The sequence below is a fragment of the Cyprinodon variegatus genome, unplaced genomic scaffold (genome assembly GCF_000732505.1).
Source record: "Cyprinodon variegatus isolate N-32 unplaced genomic scaffold, C_variegatus-1.0 Scaffold1291, whole genome shotgun sequence".
Lineage (NCBI taxonomy): Eukaryota > Metazoa > Chordata > Actinopteri > Cyprinodontiformes > Cyprinodontidae > Cyprinodon > Cyprinodon variegatus.
The window spans coordinates 118505-139230 of NW_015151744.1; the positions used below are offsets into that span (position 1 = coordinate 118505).

Below are 20726 nucleotides of genomic sequence, written 5' to 3' on the forward strand. Positions count from 1 at the left end.
ACAATATATAATCAGAATGTGGTTAGAAAAATATAAATAAAAAAAATATTAAAAAGAGGATGTGATTAGCTTGCTCTGATTGTCAAGAAATGTATTCGTCCAACCTTAGAACAGTAACTGGCTCTCAGACATACATCATTGTTCTAAGTATTGATTTAAAGTACATGAACAGATGGGGATTCATTTTATACATGTTAGGAATTATAAGAGCTACAATCAGAAGCTTACATCATGTTGGCGCTCTCAAATTATTTATTGATAATCATAGTGGATGTTAACTTAAGGTAATTAAAAATAAATAAGAGCACAAAAAAAGGCTGAATTTTTATACATCGTATGAGAATATTTGGGTTTAACTGTATCTCCAAAACTGCTGTTCAATTTTTAACTACGGGGTAGTGTGGTTAAAAGAAGCAAAGTCGACAAGTGGGAAGAAGATATGTGAGGCATGTTAAACTAATTTAAGCAGATGAGTATCAGATAATCGAAAAATGCCTCACAGAAAAAAAAGAATAAAAACTAGGGAAGAAACTGAATTTTTTTAATTATTAATTGATTTTAAAGTAGACTGTAGAGACTATTAACATAATATTTAATCTCACTGCTAAATGAATGCTCTAACATTTAGAAGATTAATTTTTCTGATTTTTTAGGATGAGATCATGCTATTGCAATAAAGCATCTATTTATTTTGAGTCATTATAAAGGGGTCCAATAAATGTGGCTGGCACTGTACTTGCTCATTCAACATTGGGCATCATCTCAGTACTCGCAAAACCAAATAAACAATTCTCAAACTGGGCTTTCGTTATGTTTCCTCTTTGCAGCACACAAGTGAAGTTCTGTGATTGCAAATTAGTCTTTTGCAGGGTTATATATTCAAAGATATTTCCCCAAACAAACACAATGGTAGGTGTTTCTGAAACCACATTCTGGCGCCTGCACATGAGGTGAAAACAACTGCAAATAAGCCATCACAGCTCATAATTAGAGTGAAACACAGAGTACAGAGCCTATGCTGCAAAGTCTAAAGAAATGTTTGTTATTGTTAGCTTTAATAAAAGCTGGGCTGTTGACTACAGTTCTACCTCATTTAAATCTGTATTCCAAACGTCAAAGGGCTACTGGAGCCGCTAACTCAAAGGCAACCCGAGATCAGTGCGGGGATATGGGAGTGACAGCAGCGAGGGAATTAGTGATGTGATGACTGTCAACACACAATCAGCTATGCAGTATAGCTACAAGGCTCACATTGTTTAGACTGGACTTATCAGATTTCTGAACATAGAGTTGAATTGTTTGCAAAACAGCCCAAGCTGTCACTCACTTATAGCAGAGGCCCTCAGAAGCATGCTTCTGATTGACTGTGTTTTTTAATATGCACATGATGATGGCTATCAAAGCTCGTCTTTGAGAGCGATACAGCACAGAATGGATTTCATCTGCTTTCAGTGGCTGATATGATGAAATACAATGACATGATAGTCTGTTTTACTCTGTGAAGCATGGACAAATGCCAAGGTTCCCTAATGAGTGCTTCTGTCTGAGTATCAGGGCACTAACCAGGAAGAATTGGTCCTTTTTGTCAAGAAACATGACCTTTACAATCGTAACATGGCATCAAGCTTCATTTCTTAAATGTTTGAGGCAACGCTTTGGTGTAAGGAAATGGACTGACTTCTGGGCTAAAACATGTAGTTAAACTGTGCAAGAGATGGAGAAGCAAAGCCCTTTTGTTGACAGTTGGCTTTTACCTTTGGGTCAGCAGTCAGCAGCTTAAAAGCCTCATACACCTGCCTCTCTTTGACACCGCCCCCGAGGTCCAGGAAGTTAGCAGGCTTTCCCCCATGGAGGTCAATGATGTCACATGTTGCCATGGCAAGACCGGCTCCATTGACTGCACAAAAGAAAAAAAACATCAGAAAAAGTAAAGTACTAAACACCCAAAACTTTATTTACAAATATTCTTCCGGTGAGGCTATTGACTTTCAATTCAACCCAATCATGGCACATTCATAGAAATCAACATAAACTTGTCCATAAATTAAGTTAGGAGTAATAAAGTTGGATGACTAAGGAATTCCCTATGGAATGCATAAGGGAATAATCTAAATAAGACTGGATTTTTTAACAAAACACTCAAGAAGAATTCCACACGGTTTCAGGAAAAAATAAAGCCACAAAAATAAAAAAAGAAAGAACTTAAGATAGACTTTACTGTCAAAAGTGTTTGCTCATCCATCTAAATAATTAAAGCCAGGTTTTCCAAACCCTTCTAAGGCTACAGGTGCATAAAAACAAGCCCGCAGGCATTTAGACTTTTTCTAAGAGAACATTTTAAAGATTAGAGGTTGCACTCAGGAGCTCAGTCGTTCCATCATGAGGCTTTAACAGGATGCCAAATATTAATAGGAAAAGTTGTAAAATTTCCTTGCAACTAAATATTTTACTTTTATAACAATGTACCGGTAATTTGGAAATACATCAACCCAGCAAAGGACAGATCTTTCTAGAACGGGTGTTGACGCATCTGATGGAGATGCAAACTTGCCTGGCTGTGTTTTTCAAGTGCTCAGTATTATTGTGGGGAGATTATGTGTCCTTTTTCTTTCCCCTCTCTCTCATTTTTCTTTCTTTCCAGGAGCTGAACCTGGTTTGCTTAGTTCCAGCAAAAGCAACTAAGACTGATTGGGCATACAAACATATTTTGGACATTCCAAGGCCTGAAACTTTTATGGGAACCATTTGGAGACTGCTCCTTCATCTTTCAACATGACTATGCATAACCAATGTCTATAAATACATGGATAAGAGAGATTGGTGTGGATGGTAGTCTGCACAGAGTTCTAACCTCTAACCGACAGAGCACCTTTGGAGTGACTTTTAAGGGGCAGAATAAAGCTAGTTTTTCTGCATTAAAAAGGTTAGGAGAAAAAGGGAGAATCCCCTGTATGTTATACTGTGTTGGCTAAAATATTTGTTAATTAGAGCAATACTTATTAGATTGAAGAGCTAAAGGAAACTAGAAATGCTCTCACCAGAAACATCGAAATCCAACCTCATCTCTTAACCTCACAGAGAAAACATTTACAGTACAGACTGCAGGTTTTTATAAAGGACTGTCATCGTTTACCTAAGTGCCTGTACAACTACCCTGCTGGGTTGTGCAGCGTCCAATAGCACATGTATGTCTTACCTCATTTGGTTTAGACAAGCTGAACTTGCGTCCTGGCAAGCTCCCCGACTGAGGTCTCAGTAAAAGGGAAATTTGCTTTAACAGCTGTCACTTTGGTGCCTTGCGGAGCTCTCAAGGAAGCTGCGGGGTCTTAAAAGCTGTTGTTACTTTAAAAGAGTGGAAGCTGGGGATGTGGAATTGGGGGCGAGCGGTCGTGCTCAGAGGGGGAAGAAGTGTTGACAGACATTCAATGTGTTTAGGAGGCTACCGGGTAAGGAGCCAGAGCACCTGTTAGGGCTGCTGTAAACTGTAAAAGCTTTATGACAAGAGAGAAGGCCTTTAATGAGAACCCTAACAATCTGGCTCACTAGAGACTTTGTGGGTAGATTATAGCTAATTAGAATCCATTGGTTATGGCAGCATTCATTTCTGGGATCTTCAAAAAGCTGCTGGTAAACCAGATGGGAGCCTCGCTGGTATCCCTTAGTCTTTCATCGTTTTAGATTTGTTACCATCTTAAAGCCGTTTGACATGAGGTGTCATTCTACTGCAAGCGACTCATTTATTTGTACGCCCAGGTAAAAGAATTTTCTTCCAGGGTTTATATCCTACCAAAGCAGGCAATGTTTCCGTCCATTCCAATATATTTAAGATCCCACTTGGCCGCCTCCATCTCTGTGGCGTCGCTCTCAGTCATGTCATCCATGGCGAACACATCTTTCTGACGGAACTCAGCGTTGTCATCAAAGTTGATCTTGGCATCGAAGCAAACCACTAGGAAGACAGGTAGGCAAAAGAGGGGACTGTGAAGGCAGAGTTACAGAGTCAGGAAAAGCAAATAACTGGAAAATGGTAGACAAGGGAAAGGAAAAAGATGGGTGGCAGATAGACACTTAAATTTGGAAGTAACATATCTTCATAAGCATAAAATAGCTAAACTTCCCATACATATTTAGATGTTGCAAACAAATGTCCTACTTGTCAACAAGGTCTGCAAACCCAAAACCAAACACAGATATAAACACAAGGCAAACAGAATCTTCTGCAACATAAAACCTGAAAAACTGTTTTCTTTATGGTAGGGTATGGTTTTGACCAGGAGTTTTCTTCTTGAAAGATGTACTATCAAGCTTTACCTAAAACTATGGTTTGGATTACGCCCGTGAGATAGAAACTGTGTTACCTGGCAACATCTAAATAAACTGAACAAGATTGAAGCCTCTTAAAAAAGCTTGCTTAAATCCTGACCTTGCAGCACACAGAACAGAAATATTTAAATATCACAGCATAAATCAAGTGATTTAAAGTCATTTTTCCTAACGACATTCAAAAGTAATAAACTCTTGAAAACATATATTCGTTTTACTTATAAAACATTTGAGCAAGAAGCTGTTCTTGAGACTTTGACATCTAAGTAGGGAGGAATCTTGCTGCGGTTCTATGTCTTAGCAGGATATATCACACAGCAGCTATTCAGTTTCAGAGGCAAAAATATATTTATACATGCTTTTTTTTTACCTCTATGTTTCTTAGAAAAGTGTTTATGACGAGTTTAACAAAATCAGTACTGCAAGGTGAGAAGTGATTTGCAGTGACTGTGTGAACGACTTTTTCCGATGAATGAGCAGCACTTTAAATAAAACCGTGTCAAAATGTGCAGATTTACTACAAAAAACAGTCAGAATGAGGCGTTTTTTCTTTAATTTAAGAGGATAGGTTTAATCCCTGGAAGATTAATATGCTAACTGATACTAACTTTTTTTTTAAACATTTGTGGGGAGTGATGGCCTAGTGCTTAGGGCATAGAGCTTGGAATCCAGAGGTTCTGAGTTCAAGCCCCATTCCCACAGACTGCTCTTTGGCTCCCTGAGCAAAGACCCTTAACCTCACACTGCTTCCCGAGCGACGCACAATGGCAGCTCACTGCTCCCTAAGGGGATGAGTTAAATCCAGAGAGATCATTTCATTGCTCTGTACTTGTGACAGTGTAATAACAATAAAAAGGAAAAGAGAAAAAAAGGAAAAACTGTACTCGGGCAATGTTTGAGCTGATTATTTTAAACATGCAGGTAAAATGGGGTAAAAAACTTGTACGGTAATTGGAATCGATGACTCTCTCAACTCCAAACCTTTTATTGATAAACTTGCTAAGAAAGTTAAACTGGGCTTCTTCTTTTGTAATAAGACAGGTCTTTCTTAAAAGTGCCTCGTCTCTGCCATATTTTTATCGGTCTTAGATTATGGTAACCTTTTTTATAAGAATGCTACTTTTTAATGTCTTCAAATGTTGGAGTCTGTTTACCATGCTGCATCAAGGTTCATCACAAACTGCAGAACCATGACACATCACTGTGACCTGTACTCTCAGGTGGGATGGCCTTCCCTCTCTACAAGAAGGTAGCATCATTGGTACACTTTTATTTACAAGGCCCTTCTGGATTACTGCCCTCTTACAATAGTACTTTTTTACACTGTACTTTACTTACACTGAAAAGCATGGCTTCTTCTGCCCTGAGAGCCAACAATCAGCTGTTTCTTTAAATGCTTTTAAGTAGAAAGTGAAACAATTTGAAGCAGCCTAAATGATCTGTAATTGTTTTACTTGATATGTTTTTTTGTTTTGTTTTTTTATGTACCTGCCCTTTATTTTAATGTATCTCTGTTTCTTATGTAACTTTGCTGCCTCTTGGCCAGGACTCCCTTAAAAAAAGAGGTTTTTAATCTCAATGGGATTTTTTTCCCTGATTAAATAAAGGTTAAATAAAAAAATAAATAAAACAAATTATGCAAGGTAAATAAATTTGAAGGCTTGTGTGAAATCCAATGATGATTATTTCAGTTATATTTTAACTTCCTGCAAAAATATGCTTAAAAACACCAGGAATCTACAAAATAAAAAAATATATTTATTTTTATTCTCCCACAATGGGGAAATTCTGGTGTTTACATCAGCAAAAAGATTATAGAAGAGTGCATAAAAATAACATAATAGTGAAGACTTAAAAAATAAACAAGCTCCAGTGTCGTCAGCAGGAAGAGTCTGCTCTGAACCTTTTTGTAGAGAGCCTTAGTGTTGTGAGTCTATTCCAGTGTGTTATTGTGGTGAACACCAAGGTACTTATAAGTGATCACCTGAATGACAAACTGAACTGCACTCAAAACACTATATGACACTCATCCAGGATTGCTGTTTGCAATTAAATCTTTTGGCTCAGTTTACACTCTACACAATAAGAAGTAGATAAATAATTTATTTTAAACTGATTGAGCGACTGTCACCCTGAGAAAGTCACATCTTCTCATATAAAATATTTTACAGACACTTATACCATGATGATAAAAAAAAGAAGGTTTAACTCATGAATGGAAAAATCCAATGCATGTACTAATGATTTCTAATCGCAACCCTTTGAGAACAGCTTCCTGTTCAGGGTATTGACTCAGGTTAGTTGTGTAAATTGGCTGATCTGAGATGTCAATAGGAAAACTTTTCATGCCACTAGCATCATTGATTGCGTCTTCGGAACCGACAAGTCGTCATAGTTAGGAAAGTCTACAACTTCACAACTAAAATACATTAAAAAAAAACTGCTCTATGCAAGATTTTGATTTGAAAAAAACCTCTTAATTATCCTCAAATACAAAACGATGAGGTCGTTGGTTATTTTTAACCCCTTAAGATGGCACAGAAAGCAGGTTTTAAAATACATATTATTAATGTGAAAATCCTCAATCAAATCTTTTTGGGATAAGGAGGAACATTGAGTTGATTTGGTTGAAGCAACGCTTTTATATCTGACTACTCAAGTTTGGTTTTATCTAATAATGGTAACAAACACAATAGCAGTAGGCACCATAAGAAAACACAACTCATGCTTTTATGCTCTTGCTATTCGCAGATGCAGCTCATTGGTGGCTAATCTGCACCACTTAATTCTTAATGACCCCATCAACAATAAAGAAAACCCTCTCCAGGCTGCGGCTGGTAGTGATGAGTCCAAATGGAGACAACATCAGGTACTAGATGCTTTTTGTAGTTTAAACTTTAGCTCCTTTATCCTGTTCCTAACACCTATTCCATCCTTTTCCTTAGAGTTACAATAAGAACCCTATCCTGGAAAGACGGGAACTAAATCCAGATAGAACCTAGTGAAGGGTGAAGCTCTCTATTGTAAAACCAAAAACATGTAAAGAAGTATATTTTATTTCCATTTGCGATTAATAAAGTATTTTTGATTTCAAATGTACAAAATTAAATTTGCACGTGTTACAAAAAAATACATGTAAAGAAATAAAATATTTTTGTTAAAGTAGATCCAGTCATGTACATTGATCGTGAGCAACCGTATTGCTGCACAGCTGTAAAAAGGACAATCGAGAAGTTCTTATGCTAAATGATCTAAGGAAAGGAAGCATCCTGCTTACAGTTTCTACCTCCTTCCTTACTGCCAACCCTATTCGGACAGCACTTATCCTGGAGACCGCTGACACACTTCCACTTTAGTTTGAGAGTCCTTACCAATTTGCACTGCAGTCTTGTTCCTTAAAACAGCCACAGAAACTGCCTCAGCTAAAGGACACTAAAAGACTTTGCCATTTTCTGTACTAGCTTTATGCCCCACATCTATAACAGTTTTGGTAGATTTAAGTGGACAGAGGATAAAGTACACTGTTATGAAGAGCGCCTAATAATCGCTTTGCAACCTTTAATTTTAATTAGTTCTAATCTCCCTTTCCTCATTACATATATTAGAATAAAGGAAGACTCCTGCAGCTTGCTCCTTTATTACTCACTAAAGTGACTAAATTCTAATAATCACTGAGGTCTGAATGGTCTTTCAACAGCCTGATCCAGAAATTCCATATGTAATAACTTTTAACTTGGTTTGTTTTTTAGAATACATCAAATCTCTTGAAGAAAAATAAAATATTTATTATAACTTTAAAGAAGTCTTTCTTACACCAATCTAAACTCAGAGGACCTGGAAATACTCACATTCCTAAATCTATGATTAATTTTCTACTTAATTTCTACAGCATATGCTGGACTAACTCTGAATCTAATATTAAGATGAGTCGAATGCACCCGGGAGATTTGAGAGACTCGTTTTTGTTTCTTTTGGATGAGTTTAACATCACTATCAGTACTGAAGCAACTGTGTGGTGTGAAAAAAAACAGTGCTGCTCCCTGAAGCCATCTGTATTTTGAACCAGATAAAGTCATGTTGACAAGTGGCTGATGTCAGTGTGTTGCAATTAGAGTACACTTCACATTCTGCAGCCCGTTCAGGCCCGAGATGATAGCATCTGTAAAACTCACTGTGTTCATTATACTGAAAATAACGGCTATTTTTAAAATCATCAGCAATAAGACAGAAGCAAGGGAACACAGGGATGTATATAAAGAGGCATTTTCTGAGAAACACGGTACCTTGTCCTTCGGGAGTCTCCCCGAGCGGATTGACTTCAACTTGAGTGGCGTCGACTTTCAGGAACAGATCATAGAGCCTCTTAATCTGATCCGCTGCCTGCAAAGTCCACAGACGACAGTAATTACCTGATGGTTTGACTCTGAGCACTCAGCCATCCACTGAGGCCACTCAGCTTTGCACACAAGCTGCATGAAAACAGCTCCCAACATCTCTCTGTTTAGGCTCATTCTGGAATTTGATTTTCTGTCTTTAAAATGGTGTAAACAACAGCTAAAAAGATATGAAATAAAATACAGTGCCAAACACTTTGAGAAAATATTTTTCACTATATATAAAACCATGGACACAAATTGTCAGTATCCCTTTTTAATGAACAGTAAAAACAATTACTTAAATATGACAAAATGTATAATAATAATAAAAATTCATTGGAAATGAATGAATCAAATTCGTCCATTCAGAGATGGGTTTTTACAATGCTTCAATAGAATGAGTATTAAAATGATGGTACCCCTAAAAATCTTGTGAATTGGACAAACTCCATTTTGAAAAGTTAAAAAGCTTCTTGAAGAATAACTTATTAACAGACGAGATAAAAAATGGACCCTTTTGCCAGGTCAGCTCCATGTACAATAGACGTACCTATTAAGCATATCAAGAAAAGAACACTGTCCCTACAGAGATGCACGGAGGAGGCTCTATTATGTTCTGGTGGTGCTTGGCTTCATCTTGGAAATGGTGCCTTGAATCTCTGCAGTGTGTAATGATATTTCAAGACTATCAACGGATTCCAGAGAGAAATGTGCTGCACAGTGTCAGAAAGCTTGGTCTGTCTCAGGTTATATGTTGTGCAACAGGATAATGACCGAAACACACAATTAAAAACACCCAAGAGGTGCTAAGAAGAAAATATTGGACTACACTGAAGTTGCCTTCTATGGGCCCTGATATAAATCCTATTGAGCATCTTTAGAAAGAGCAGAAACTTGATGTCTGGAAAAGGCACCTTCACATTGAGACATCTGGGGCATTTTGCACAAGAGTATTGGACCAAATGACCCGCTGGGAGGAGCAGAAGTCTCACCTAGTGTTGGAGGCATCATTTGATTGCAATGTTTGCCTAAAAGGGTTGTGCAACTAAATATTATAATTTTTCTCCAGGCCCGTATCATTATTTTCTTTTTTTTTTTTTTTATTCTGTTGAAGCATGATTTGAAAAGCAATGTCTGACTTTCATTTGTTCGTTTTCATAAAATTTTTATTCATTATGTCTCCTGTCAGATTTAATTTTTCTGTGAGCATGGTAGGTTTTTCTTTCATTAAATGAGTAGTATAGACAATTTTGTCTACACATGTATTAAAGCGACGCCTCAGGAATTCCAGTAAAGTTAATGATTCCATATGTAGTTAATTTCTAAAACTCACTTTGAGTTCATGTAGTTTCGTGCAAAAGTAATTATTACGCTTCAACTTTGGTACAAACAAAAAGTCCTTGTATTTTGATAGCGTTCTATGCAGCAGCCCCATGCCAAATACTGGATTTAAAATTGCAAAAATGATGTGAATTTAGATTTCTTTTGTCAGTAAAAATCAGAAATGAGCGGAATGCATTCAATTTTATCCTGTCAACAGCCAAATGTATTGCGGTCTGGACTTTGAATCAGTTTTGTGAACTCACTAATTTTTTTCACATTTGAATAAGCTGTTTGTTAAGGATGGTTGTCCTGCTGGAAGATAAACATCTGCCTCAGATGCAAGTCTTTTGCACTCTCTATTAGGCATTTTTCTTCTGTACCCAGTGTTTAGCTCCATCCATCTATCAATCAACTTTTATTGTCTCAGCTGAAGAAAACCATTAAAAGATAATGCTGCAACCATCATGTCTCATTGTGGCTGACATATTTAAAACGAAGTGCTGTCAATCTCTTGTAGAATTTTGCATCTAAAAATAAGATATTATCTCTGGTTTCATCTGAGCAAAGTATCGTCATCTATGTGTTTGATAATGAAGGACAGTTACATCTGCATATTTGTTCTCATGTGCTGCGCTTGAGAGAAAATCTCCTGTTGTCATCCCCGCTCCAACAAACACAAAACATGTTTTTAGATTTCATTTTTGTTTTTAGAACATGTTTTTAGTAACAGCCCTGAAATGAAAAACACAGCACTTCATTATTACAACCATAATAATTTTTGCTTTCAAATTTAAAATCACTCCTCAAAAATATACATTTATGTTTGTGGGTACCAATGTGAAAAAAGGATAAAAAACATTTCTTGCCATCAGCAGGAAATCTTTTTTTTAATTGATTGAGTATAGTAGAGAAAAGCAAATTGATTCTACAGCTAAAATCTATATTCTACCCTTAGATTTGCGACTAAGACTTTTAAATTAAAGCCTTTACAATCACAGCTGGCATGCACAGACCGTTTGTCCTGTCCTCAAATAGCTTATTGGAAGCAAGCAGAAAAACTATTTTTGAAGTGTTTTAATTTTATCGAAATCAAACAGTCTGGCAGCTGACTCCTTGCAGCCGGGGAAACGTAAACTTAACAATGCAGACATTTACCCAATCCCTTTCTATTTCCCACCTTGCCTGTTAAAAATCAATGCCTTTTCAACACCCTGCAAATGGAAAAGATCACATAATGGGAGTTTGAGGGGACAATCAAAAGCAAACATGTATACAACTCAAGTTTGTCAAATTTTTATGTGCACCATGTGTTACAGCTTTGAGCTAATCTGATTTCTCATGCCATGGTGCCTGAGGAAAAGCAAACAAATTACTGATTTGATGCCAAGAGACAAAGAGACTTTGAAATCAACTCATCCAGGCGCTTGTACTCATTTGGACTGCGAAACCTGGGGTGCCTCTGTGCTCTTCTTCCCCAGCCTCATTTAATGGGCAAATGATGCTTGAACGAGGATTTTGTAAGCTGGGATGAAAAGACAACTGTTTTCTTTCTTTACACGGCATAACAAACCATATGTCACACACGGAGGATTTATAGTAAAATGAAATGCCCAAAATGCTGTGACCCACAAATAAATGTGTTGCAAGTTCAATCAAATAAGAGCATCACTAGTGATGTCGTCTCCCTGAGTCTGGCACAGTGCTGTGATTGACTTGCAGCTATAACAAAGTAGCACCTGGCAGTTGAGCCCATTGTAATGGCCCTTCTCATGCTGCCAGTGAAAACTAATAATAGCCAGTACGGTGTGTTTTCCAATGTGTGTGCTCCTGACCCATCTATATGCAAGCATGAATTGCAAATCCTTGTGCCGCCTCTTAGCATTGTAACTTTAAAGCCGTCAGCAGGCTCATTACCTGTCTTTGCAGAGGTCCTTTGAAACCCAAATTAGCTGCCATGCGAAGTGCCTGGTCGTCTCGCACCCCTTCAAATATATCTATGACTTCCTGCGAGGAGAGCAGAGAACAAGAAGGGGAAAAAATATGAAACAGCTTAAGAAAGGGAGTGAGAAAGAGAAAGATACACAAATGCTGGACTATAGCATGAAAAAAAGCAAAACTATGGCAGCTTGTTAGAAGTTTAGAAAAGTATTTAAAACACACGTGTCAATAAGACTTTGGCATCTTTAGATTTCGATTAATGAGGATGTTTTTACAATCAAAATGGAGTTTTCTGGGTTTATGGTTCAGTTGAGAAGTAATAGTCAGCCAGTGAGTACAACTCTTCCTGTTTATTTTTGTTTCCAGTGGTGGCTTAAAGGTTAAGGAGGGTATTATTTTGTACATTATTTTAAAAAGATCAAGCTCTGAATCATGTTGAATTGACCAAAGTTGGTGGCTGCTTAATGAAATTGTTTCTCCTTAGGGTCATTCATCTTTCACCTTTTTGAATCAGACATACCAGAAACATAACTGATGAGCTAAGATGGTGCTCACCACCATCTTATGTCGATTATGTTAAACTGTGACAATTAAAATAAAAAGAGAAAAACAAGGTAGCTTCTTATAAAGCCTAAACTGTGATATGATATGGAGATTTTATAAGCCTTAAACTGAACAACACTAGCCTTAGTTCATTAATTCATTTAAACTGAGTTTCTTTTGTTGTTTTTGGCTGACAAACGCAAGAGGGATTTCAACTGTCTTTTTAAAATGTATTTACCATCAATTTATTTTCAAGTTATTTTTTTTTTTACCCATGGACAATCGCTACGAGCCAGAATACTTTATCCTTGAGTACCAGGGATGCATGTTATAGTGATGTTGGCATCTAATTCAGCAATTATTATTATTTTTTTTTTTATACATTAATGTCTTTGAGCCCTTTATAAACAATGCACTAAAATGCGATCTCTCTAACTACCTATATATATATATATATATATATATATAAATAGCAGCGTATTGTCGTACTCTTGTGTTCTCAAATATAGGAAAGCATTCAATAAATGGGCTAATTTTTGGAAAGCTACACCCTTGCACAAAGCGCTAAGCTGATGCTTACAGCCTAAGTAAGTACGAGTACCACTCCTATACTATACATTTCTCAGCCAAGAAGACTAGAAAAAAGAAAGAGACACAAAACTCATGTGCCAGGCTCATAATACTTATTTAATCTTCTAAAAAAATAAAGAACCATCAAACCAATTTCTTTCATTGCACCATTTCCAAAAATGATCCATTAGTCTAAAAGCAGTCCATCAGAGCTGTGAATCCCAAACTTTAAGCTACACTCACCTTTGACCTTGGAAGCTGAATAAGTATGTGTGACAGCATGGAGGCATATGTGGTGCTTAAAGTTGTCCATCTGTTAACAGAGGCAGGGACTTGCCAAGCAGCTCCCATTGATGATGTATTAAAGCAATATAAAACATCAACAGCTTTTTAATCTATTCGTTTATTGTGAGCTCCAACAAGCTGCTGAAGAGACGTAGTGGATGAGCTTGAAATCGCTCTTTAGATTTTGTCTTAGTAACTTTGCCAAACGTTAAATGAAAATAATAAAAAAAGAAATTCCACAACTTTTCAAAAGGAAATGTGTTTTAAAGGATTGATATTAGGTCTGTAAGAAATGTCCAAATGTTTGTCAATTCTGCACTACGCATACATCCTGTTGGTCGTTCAATACTGAATAATGAGTACGGTAGAATCTGGAACTAACATACCTTAAAGATAAGTTCTGGTGTGGCGGCAGCCACCTCCTCGATATCCATCCCTCCCTGGGGGCTTCCGACCATTACTGGACCATTGCAGGCCCGGTCCATCAGGATGGCAAAATATGTCTCCCTGCTGATATCCAGAGCCTCAGCAACCATCACCTAGATATGAGATAGAAAGAATGAAGTGGCAGAAAGCAGACAAGATGTCAGGGTGACGTCAAGTTTTCAACTTCTACAACTACCTCTCAATAAATCAAGAAATTGATTAATTTCTGCCATTCAGTTTTAAAAAAATGAACTAAGCTTTTTGTTGTGGATACCTGACAGTTGTGTTTGACAGTTGCAGGAAGAGAAGATGAGCACTGCTAAATAAGCTAACCATTCACAGGATTCTGTGCCGAAGCATATCAATGAAAGTTTGGTGGAAGGACATCTGCAGTCTTGAATGGACTGAGGAAAACCTCATACAAAAGTCGACAAAGGCTGTGTCCGAACGTCTGCCCTAACCCCTAAATCCCTCAATCACTATATAAAGTGGGGACCATATAGTGGACTTTGTAGTGAACTTAAATAACAGAGCGTTCGGACAGATGATGACTACTTTTCGCTCCGGGCTGGTAATGGAACTCCACCTCCCCACACAGTGCCTGCCCCATCTTTGTTATTTGTTGCTGCTGTCGGGCAGCGACAGCCTATCACAACAACGTGCCACTGTGACAACAAATCCTCTACGTACGGATGTTTCTGCTCATCTAGTGACCATTGATCATCACTACATTTCAAGGTGCATTGTGGGAAATTTTTGAGTCCAATACCCATTTATCCACTAGACGTTTGGACACTCATTTAAAATGGTATAACCACTATATAGTGCCCAACATAGTGACATTCGAACACAGCCAAAGAGTCACGGGAGTAGAGCTGGAATCTGTCCTTCAAGACAAACTGTCATGGATTCCTTACTTAATTCTGTGTTGCCACAGGCGGAGCTGCCTCGATACTTCCACCCAACTTTCAAGGAATCAACCAACCAAATTCAATACGTAAATAAATAGGTAACCATACTAACAGCAGGAGCTTTGGAGGAACACTTCAAGGAAATTAGGGAGCAAAAAGATGAAAAACAAGGGGAAAAGAATGCTATGAGTAGTCATACAGAAAGCAAACAAAAGAGGGAGGCAAAGGAAGGATTGAAGGAATTTGCTCTTTTGTGGTTAAGAAGAAGCAGGTTCTCTTGGTGTCCTGTGTGTTCAAACAAGTAAACTTCCTTCTGTTTCTTACCCAGAAAATGAGAATGGACAGCTTTCTCTAACCTTGAAGGACTTGGACTCCCATTTATTCGTCACTAAAACACTCTCCCTGGCTCACTTTCATTTCACTGGTTCCACACAAACTAAACATATGTTTTCCCCCTTGGTTCTCCTCCATCCTCATTTTCTGGAATAAGTCTGACATTGAGCTGTCCTTTGGCGTTTCTCGGCCACATCCTACACCCCCTGCCTCGCCCTACCCTGCGTCCTCTCTTGTCATCCATCTATCAGTGTCACGTTGCTGATGCTCCCTGCTCTGAGGTGTGTGTTGATGGTGGTTGCAAGTAAAAAAAGAAGCACCAAAAACCATCAGAAATGGTTGCTTTTAGTCAAACTACACTGAATCTGTAGGCAATTTCTCAAGGTCAATAATATGAGGCTTGATCTTTTTGTACGATAACCAAAGTTTCTGGGTATCTATTTACACTAGCTGTGCAGTTAAAGAGCATCTCTTTTCTCAAAGTAAAAATGTGTCCCATTCCATTTTAGCTCCACCTCTGAAGAAAATTGAACTTGCAGACTCTGCAGCGAGAGTAGTGGTGTAGTGGGACAATGGGAGAAAGAGTAAAAGAAGAGGAGTGCAGGAGCCACACACACAAACAAACAAAACCTGAGAGGGCTTCATCACCTGGACATGTGGATTTAGAGGTACTGCATGCAGCATGTGAACAGAGAAAATTGTATCCTTGCTCGTTAGTGACACACAGAAACAGTTTTATACCAAAAACTTTAAATTTAGGTCTGGGTTAAATTATGCAACACGGCAAAATACGAAGCAACACAAACTAGCGGTCAATAGCGGATGGTTACTGTTTATGTAGGAGAGGGAACTAGAGGCCAGGTTGTGTAAACAGAAATTAATTTTACAGAGCAGCATCGCTGAGCTCAGATTGCCTTAAAAAGAGGTCAAGGAAGAAAAAAAAGTGAAGAAAAACAACATAATGAAAACATTAAAAAGGAAAGAAAGTCTATTTTCTCCTCACCGTTTTCACTTTCACTCCATCTTTGGGTGTCTGCTTGGTAATCAGGTTGAAACCGAGCATCTTTTTAGCCAGCTCACCAACAACTGCAGGGCTGAATGGGAGAGATTATGCTTCAAACAACATCAATCATTGTGGCGGTAGATTTTTATGACTTCCTAACAGCTTTGTACATAACCCTGTCTCACTCTGGGAATTACTGCATCATACAGGCTCTTCCTGAAGTTTTTATACACTTCAAACCACATTTTGCCAAATTACGACGGGGGTTGCACAAATTGACGCAAATATATCATCCCTGTAACACTGCTGTGCTTGATACTTTAAATAAAAACCTGTTTCAAGTGTAATAGGTTTAAACTTTTTCTGCCCCTGTAATAATAAACCCACGGGATGGGTCTCCCTGCCGTAGATGCTCACACCTGACACCTCTGATAAAGTCCAAAACACACAGCTAAGAAACACAGGTGCAAAAAATGTCATAGAATGGTTTTCTAATATGGTGTAGTGGGAGCTACAACCACATACTTTCTTTTTTTTAAATATGTAACAGACAGATACAAAGGGGTGCATTATTTTAAAGTGGAAGGAAAAAGACGACCAGAAATATAGCCTGTATTTAGCACTATTTACTATAATCCAGTTTAACAGACTCCCTTTAGCATTTATCAAATTATTAAATAGAGTCCAATCTCTTTGTACTTAAATTCAGAATAATTCCAGATGTTCTGTGGAGAAGTCAATGGTTTGTTAGAGAACATTAGAGACGAACAATCACAGAAAACAGCAGACGGGCTATGTTGATCCACCAAAAGAAACAGCTGTGCAAGGAGAAAATGTTAATCGACATAATCAAAGAGATCCATAGCTCAGGTGGAAATAATCTGTAGAGAGTCTTAAAGGCACAAAATTATTATTTGTGGATGAATTGGGAAAGGAAAGCAATTAGAAGGCATATATAGCAGGATAGGAAACTAAGCAAACATTAAAAAAGGTTCTCTCAATAGAAGAGCCTAGAATATAAACTTTATTGCGTCATTCTGATAATTCCCTTTAAACATATGAAAAGTTTTTAAAAATCAGTTGCTAAAAACCAAATTCAGGATTTTGATAATGATGAGCTATGATCATTTAATTTCAATCTTTGTTTGTTTTCTGCTTTACCATTTCGCTAGCCTCACCAACCAGGCTGATTACCGGGACCATAATTCAGTCCCGTAAACCACCGTTGACTCCGGCCAGCTCTGGCTGGACCAATCACAGTGTGGGAGACGGGAATTTACGATGCGCGACTCAGCGCCAGATTTATCTCTAATGCAGCAGTGCCTGGTTGAACTGTAAAGTGCCTTGAGATGACATGTGTTGTGAATTCGGCGCTATATAAATAAACTGAATTGAATTGAATTGCTTTTCTGCTAGCATAACATGAAGACGGTGACCACAACAGAGCAATGTTGCAATGACAATCAAGAACTTAGTAGAGAGTAGTCTTGCACCGATACCAGTATCGGGCGGGGCCCCGATCCAGCACTAAAATGGTGGTATCGGTATCGGCGAGTACCGACAAATAGGGCACTGATACTATTTTGAGAGCCGAAAGTTTATTCAACTATTGTCACCCATTACAGGTAGGCAATAAAAAGTTCTAATGGATTCACTTTGTATTAGTATTTTTCCTGCTTCCCAAAGGTAGGCAGCAGCTTGACAAAGTCATGATGGCAATTATTTTACATCCAAGTAGTATGCAGTTCTTCATATATACACACACACATCAATTACAAACAGATGGCATCGGTAAGGTATCGGCCAATACTGCACAGCCAGGTATCGGGGCCAAAAAATGATATTGGCGCAACACTAGTAGAGAGCATACCTTAAAGCTACAGTGTGTAATAATTACAGGGATATACAGTCAGAAATGTAATATATTATACATAACTATGTTATTTATCATCATCTACGAGCGCTCTAATTACATAAGAGCGGGTCTCGCAGCCATGGAGGCAGACATCTTTGCGCTACGGCCACGCAGAGCCAACAAACCAGCGATTGCGAGATCGCCAAAACGTCACAACGATGTAGAAAAATAACGGGTATATTTATTATCTTAAGTCTACATGAAATCTATACCCTACACAGACTAATGAAATACTATCTGTAAAATTATCTATGTAAACAAACCTCATCACTTGAGAAGGTAGGTAATGCGGACGTCGTGGAAGACATTTTGTCCCGTAACGCTCGCCGTACTGTTGGGGGGGAGAAGCGGTGGGGGGGAGATGTTCATGTTGCTGCAGTCTGCAGTCTGACCGCTAGATGTCGCTAAAAGTTACACACTGTAGCTTTAAATCCTCAGTTAATTAAGTGTGAAATACAGGAGTAATGCTCTTTTATTTGAATTATACATCACTTTGTGTTGGTTTATCGCATAAAATCACAAAACTTACAAGATTCGAGCTTGTATTTTGAGAAAATATGAAAACATTTCAGGGTGTGAATAATTATGCCCTATATGCAGAAATCCCTGTTCTTGAGGACCCTAATACAGATGGCTGTAAATAAGCTTCTCTTCATGCTCTCCACCTACAAGCTAATAGCAAACCAGAGCTGCATCCCCAAACCTGCTCTGGTTTCATAAGAGAATACAAATTAAGCTGGGAGGATGCTTCCATTCTTTGATAAATGGCAGCGAGGTGAACAGCGCACTCATGTCAATGTCTAGGGATGATGAACTTCAGAATGTCTCACTAAAGAAAAAAAAAAACTTTTCAAGGATTTTAAACTGCAAAGGAAGGTGTTGCTCATGCACGCCTGAGAAACGTTTCATGAATCACCTTCTTTTTAGCCTTTAAGGCCACAGTAAGTGGTAGCTACATTTGATAAAAAGTCAACACTTTTTCAGGTGGTGGCAGTAAAATGGGCTGCCTAGGCAAAGAGAAAGCTTTTTCAAGAGGTGGTTTAGACCCCCGAAAAATGCAGATTATTAAACACTAGGTCATCGGAAGAACATATTCAGCACACTTTGTGGCGAAGAGTTCTACAGTTAACCTTTAAGCTGCTTTTATACATTTAAATTATAATGAGTTGTTCAAAAAAATGAAGGAAGGAAAAGAAACATTTGCAGCAAAAGAAATCCCGACAGCGTCTTTGTGCTTAAGTAGCATCTTCATAGAGCTCACCATAAAAGCTGCTGCCACTGGGGAAAATAACATGAATCTATCTCTCACAGGAAGTCACTTTGAAAATCACATAAGGGAAGACTTACTCCTTAGTTAAGTGCACTCCACCTTTAAGGCCACTGTTGAACACGCCTTTGCCTCTGCCACCAGCCAAAATCTGAGCTTTCAGGACTATTTCCTTGGCATCTGAAAGACGATGTAGAAAAGAAAAGGGAGAAATCAGAGGGAGTTAGAAAGACAACACCCTGAGTCAGTTACTTGTTTTTCTGAAAACACAGGCAAAATCAAATGTGGAATATAAGAATACAGTAAAAAGGATCATTCTCCTTTGCAGAGCTTTCCCTCAAACTCAAAACATATTTTGGAAATGAACATCATATCTCCAAAACGAGAGCTTTAGATCAGAAAGTATACGGTAGGACAGAAGATCTGACTTTTTGTTAATGCTGCAATATGAACAGATCAGACGGGATGACACAGACAACTATTAAACTGGTTTAACATCAGAATTACTCTGTTCAGAATAGACCAGTTTGCGTAACTCATTCCATGATTACAGATTTGTAAATATCAATAAAAAAATATCTAAAGAGCCATGCCATGAACTGCAAATCTATTATATTTCAAAAACAGAATATCTTAAAATCTTAACATGGAACATAATTAAAATCAAAATCTGTCCCTTTAATGTTTGTCAAAACAAAATGTCAAAACACTTCCTCCCACTGTTGTTTTCATACAGCTGAATAATGATTACATCTATATTGCAAGATTGTTTAATCATATAAAGCTGCTGACAGGTTTAATGAAAACAAATGTCTTTTGGACATGTCAATAATGTATGGATGGATAAGCTTAATTGTAGACGTTTCTCACAAATAGCTTCAAACTGATGTCTGACCTTTAGAGCAAAAAATATGGATAGAAAGCATTTCAAATGTTTTTCCAAGAACACATAAAAACTCAGGTAAACTGTTTTAATTTCACATTGAAACATTTCAACGACAGAAATGGCAATCAGAAAGATAATGATTTCTACAAATAGGTAGTACTTTTGAGCACAACAGAAAATGAAGAAATTACCAGATTATTAACATCTTAGCAGATGCCTCTAATATTTGTCTATTTCTATTCAACTCGAAACAAATAAATTTATCGATGAAAACGATCTGTTGCTCAATGCTTATGCATTCCCACTTATTGTTGTTCACTTTTTATTTTTCTGACTCTAACTAGTCCTGCAGTTTTCAACCGATTTCAACAATTTTGGTATCAAAACGTTCAGCTTGTTCAGGAGAACCCTGCTATGTCTTTTGCTAAATATTTTTTTTGTAGTTTTCGCGATATTCAGCTTTTTCTGCGTTTTTTTTTTTTGTCCCATTGAAATGCATGTAGAAAATCTTACATTTCAGCAAATTGCAGCTAAAACTTCATCATCTTTAACTACTTCAGCATACTTTCAGCTAGAAACACCATTCAACTTTTAAAATGTTTCCGTATCTTTCTGCTATTACTGTTT

The 20726-nt window shown here is 37.7% G+C and overlaps 1 protein-coding gene across 1 annotated transcript in view; it reads right to left on the reverse strand.

Moving 5' to 3' along the window:
- Positions 1 to 20726, reverse strand: part of suclg2 (succinate-CoA ligase, GDP-forming, beta subunit) — a 117576-nt gene that overhangs the window by 57508 nt on the left and 39342 nt on the right. The window contains exons 3-9 of the mRNA XM_015402048.1: positions 19294 to 19393; positions 16032 to 16122; positions 13745 to 13897; positions 11937 to 12026; positions 8607 to 8703; positions 3788 to 3949; positions 1755 to 1897 (exon numbers count right to left, since the gene is read on the reverse strand). Coding sequence (XP_015257534.1) covers positions 1755 to 1897; positions 3788 to 3949; positions 8607 to 8703; positions 11937 to 12026; positions 13745 to 13897; positions 16032 to 16122; positions 19294 to 19393 — 836 coding nt within the window. The remainder of the gene's footprint in view (positions 1 to 1754; positions 1898 to 3787; positions 3950 to 8606; positions 8704 to 11936; positions 12027 to 13744; positions 13898 to 16031; positions 16123 to 19293; positions 19394 to 20726) is intronic.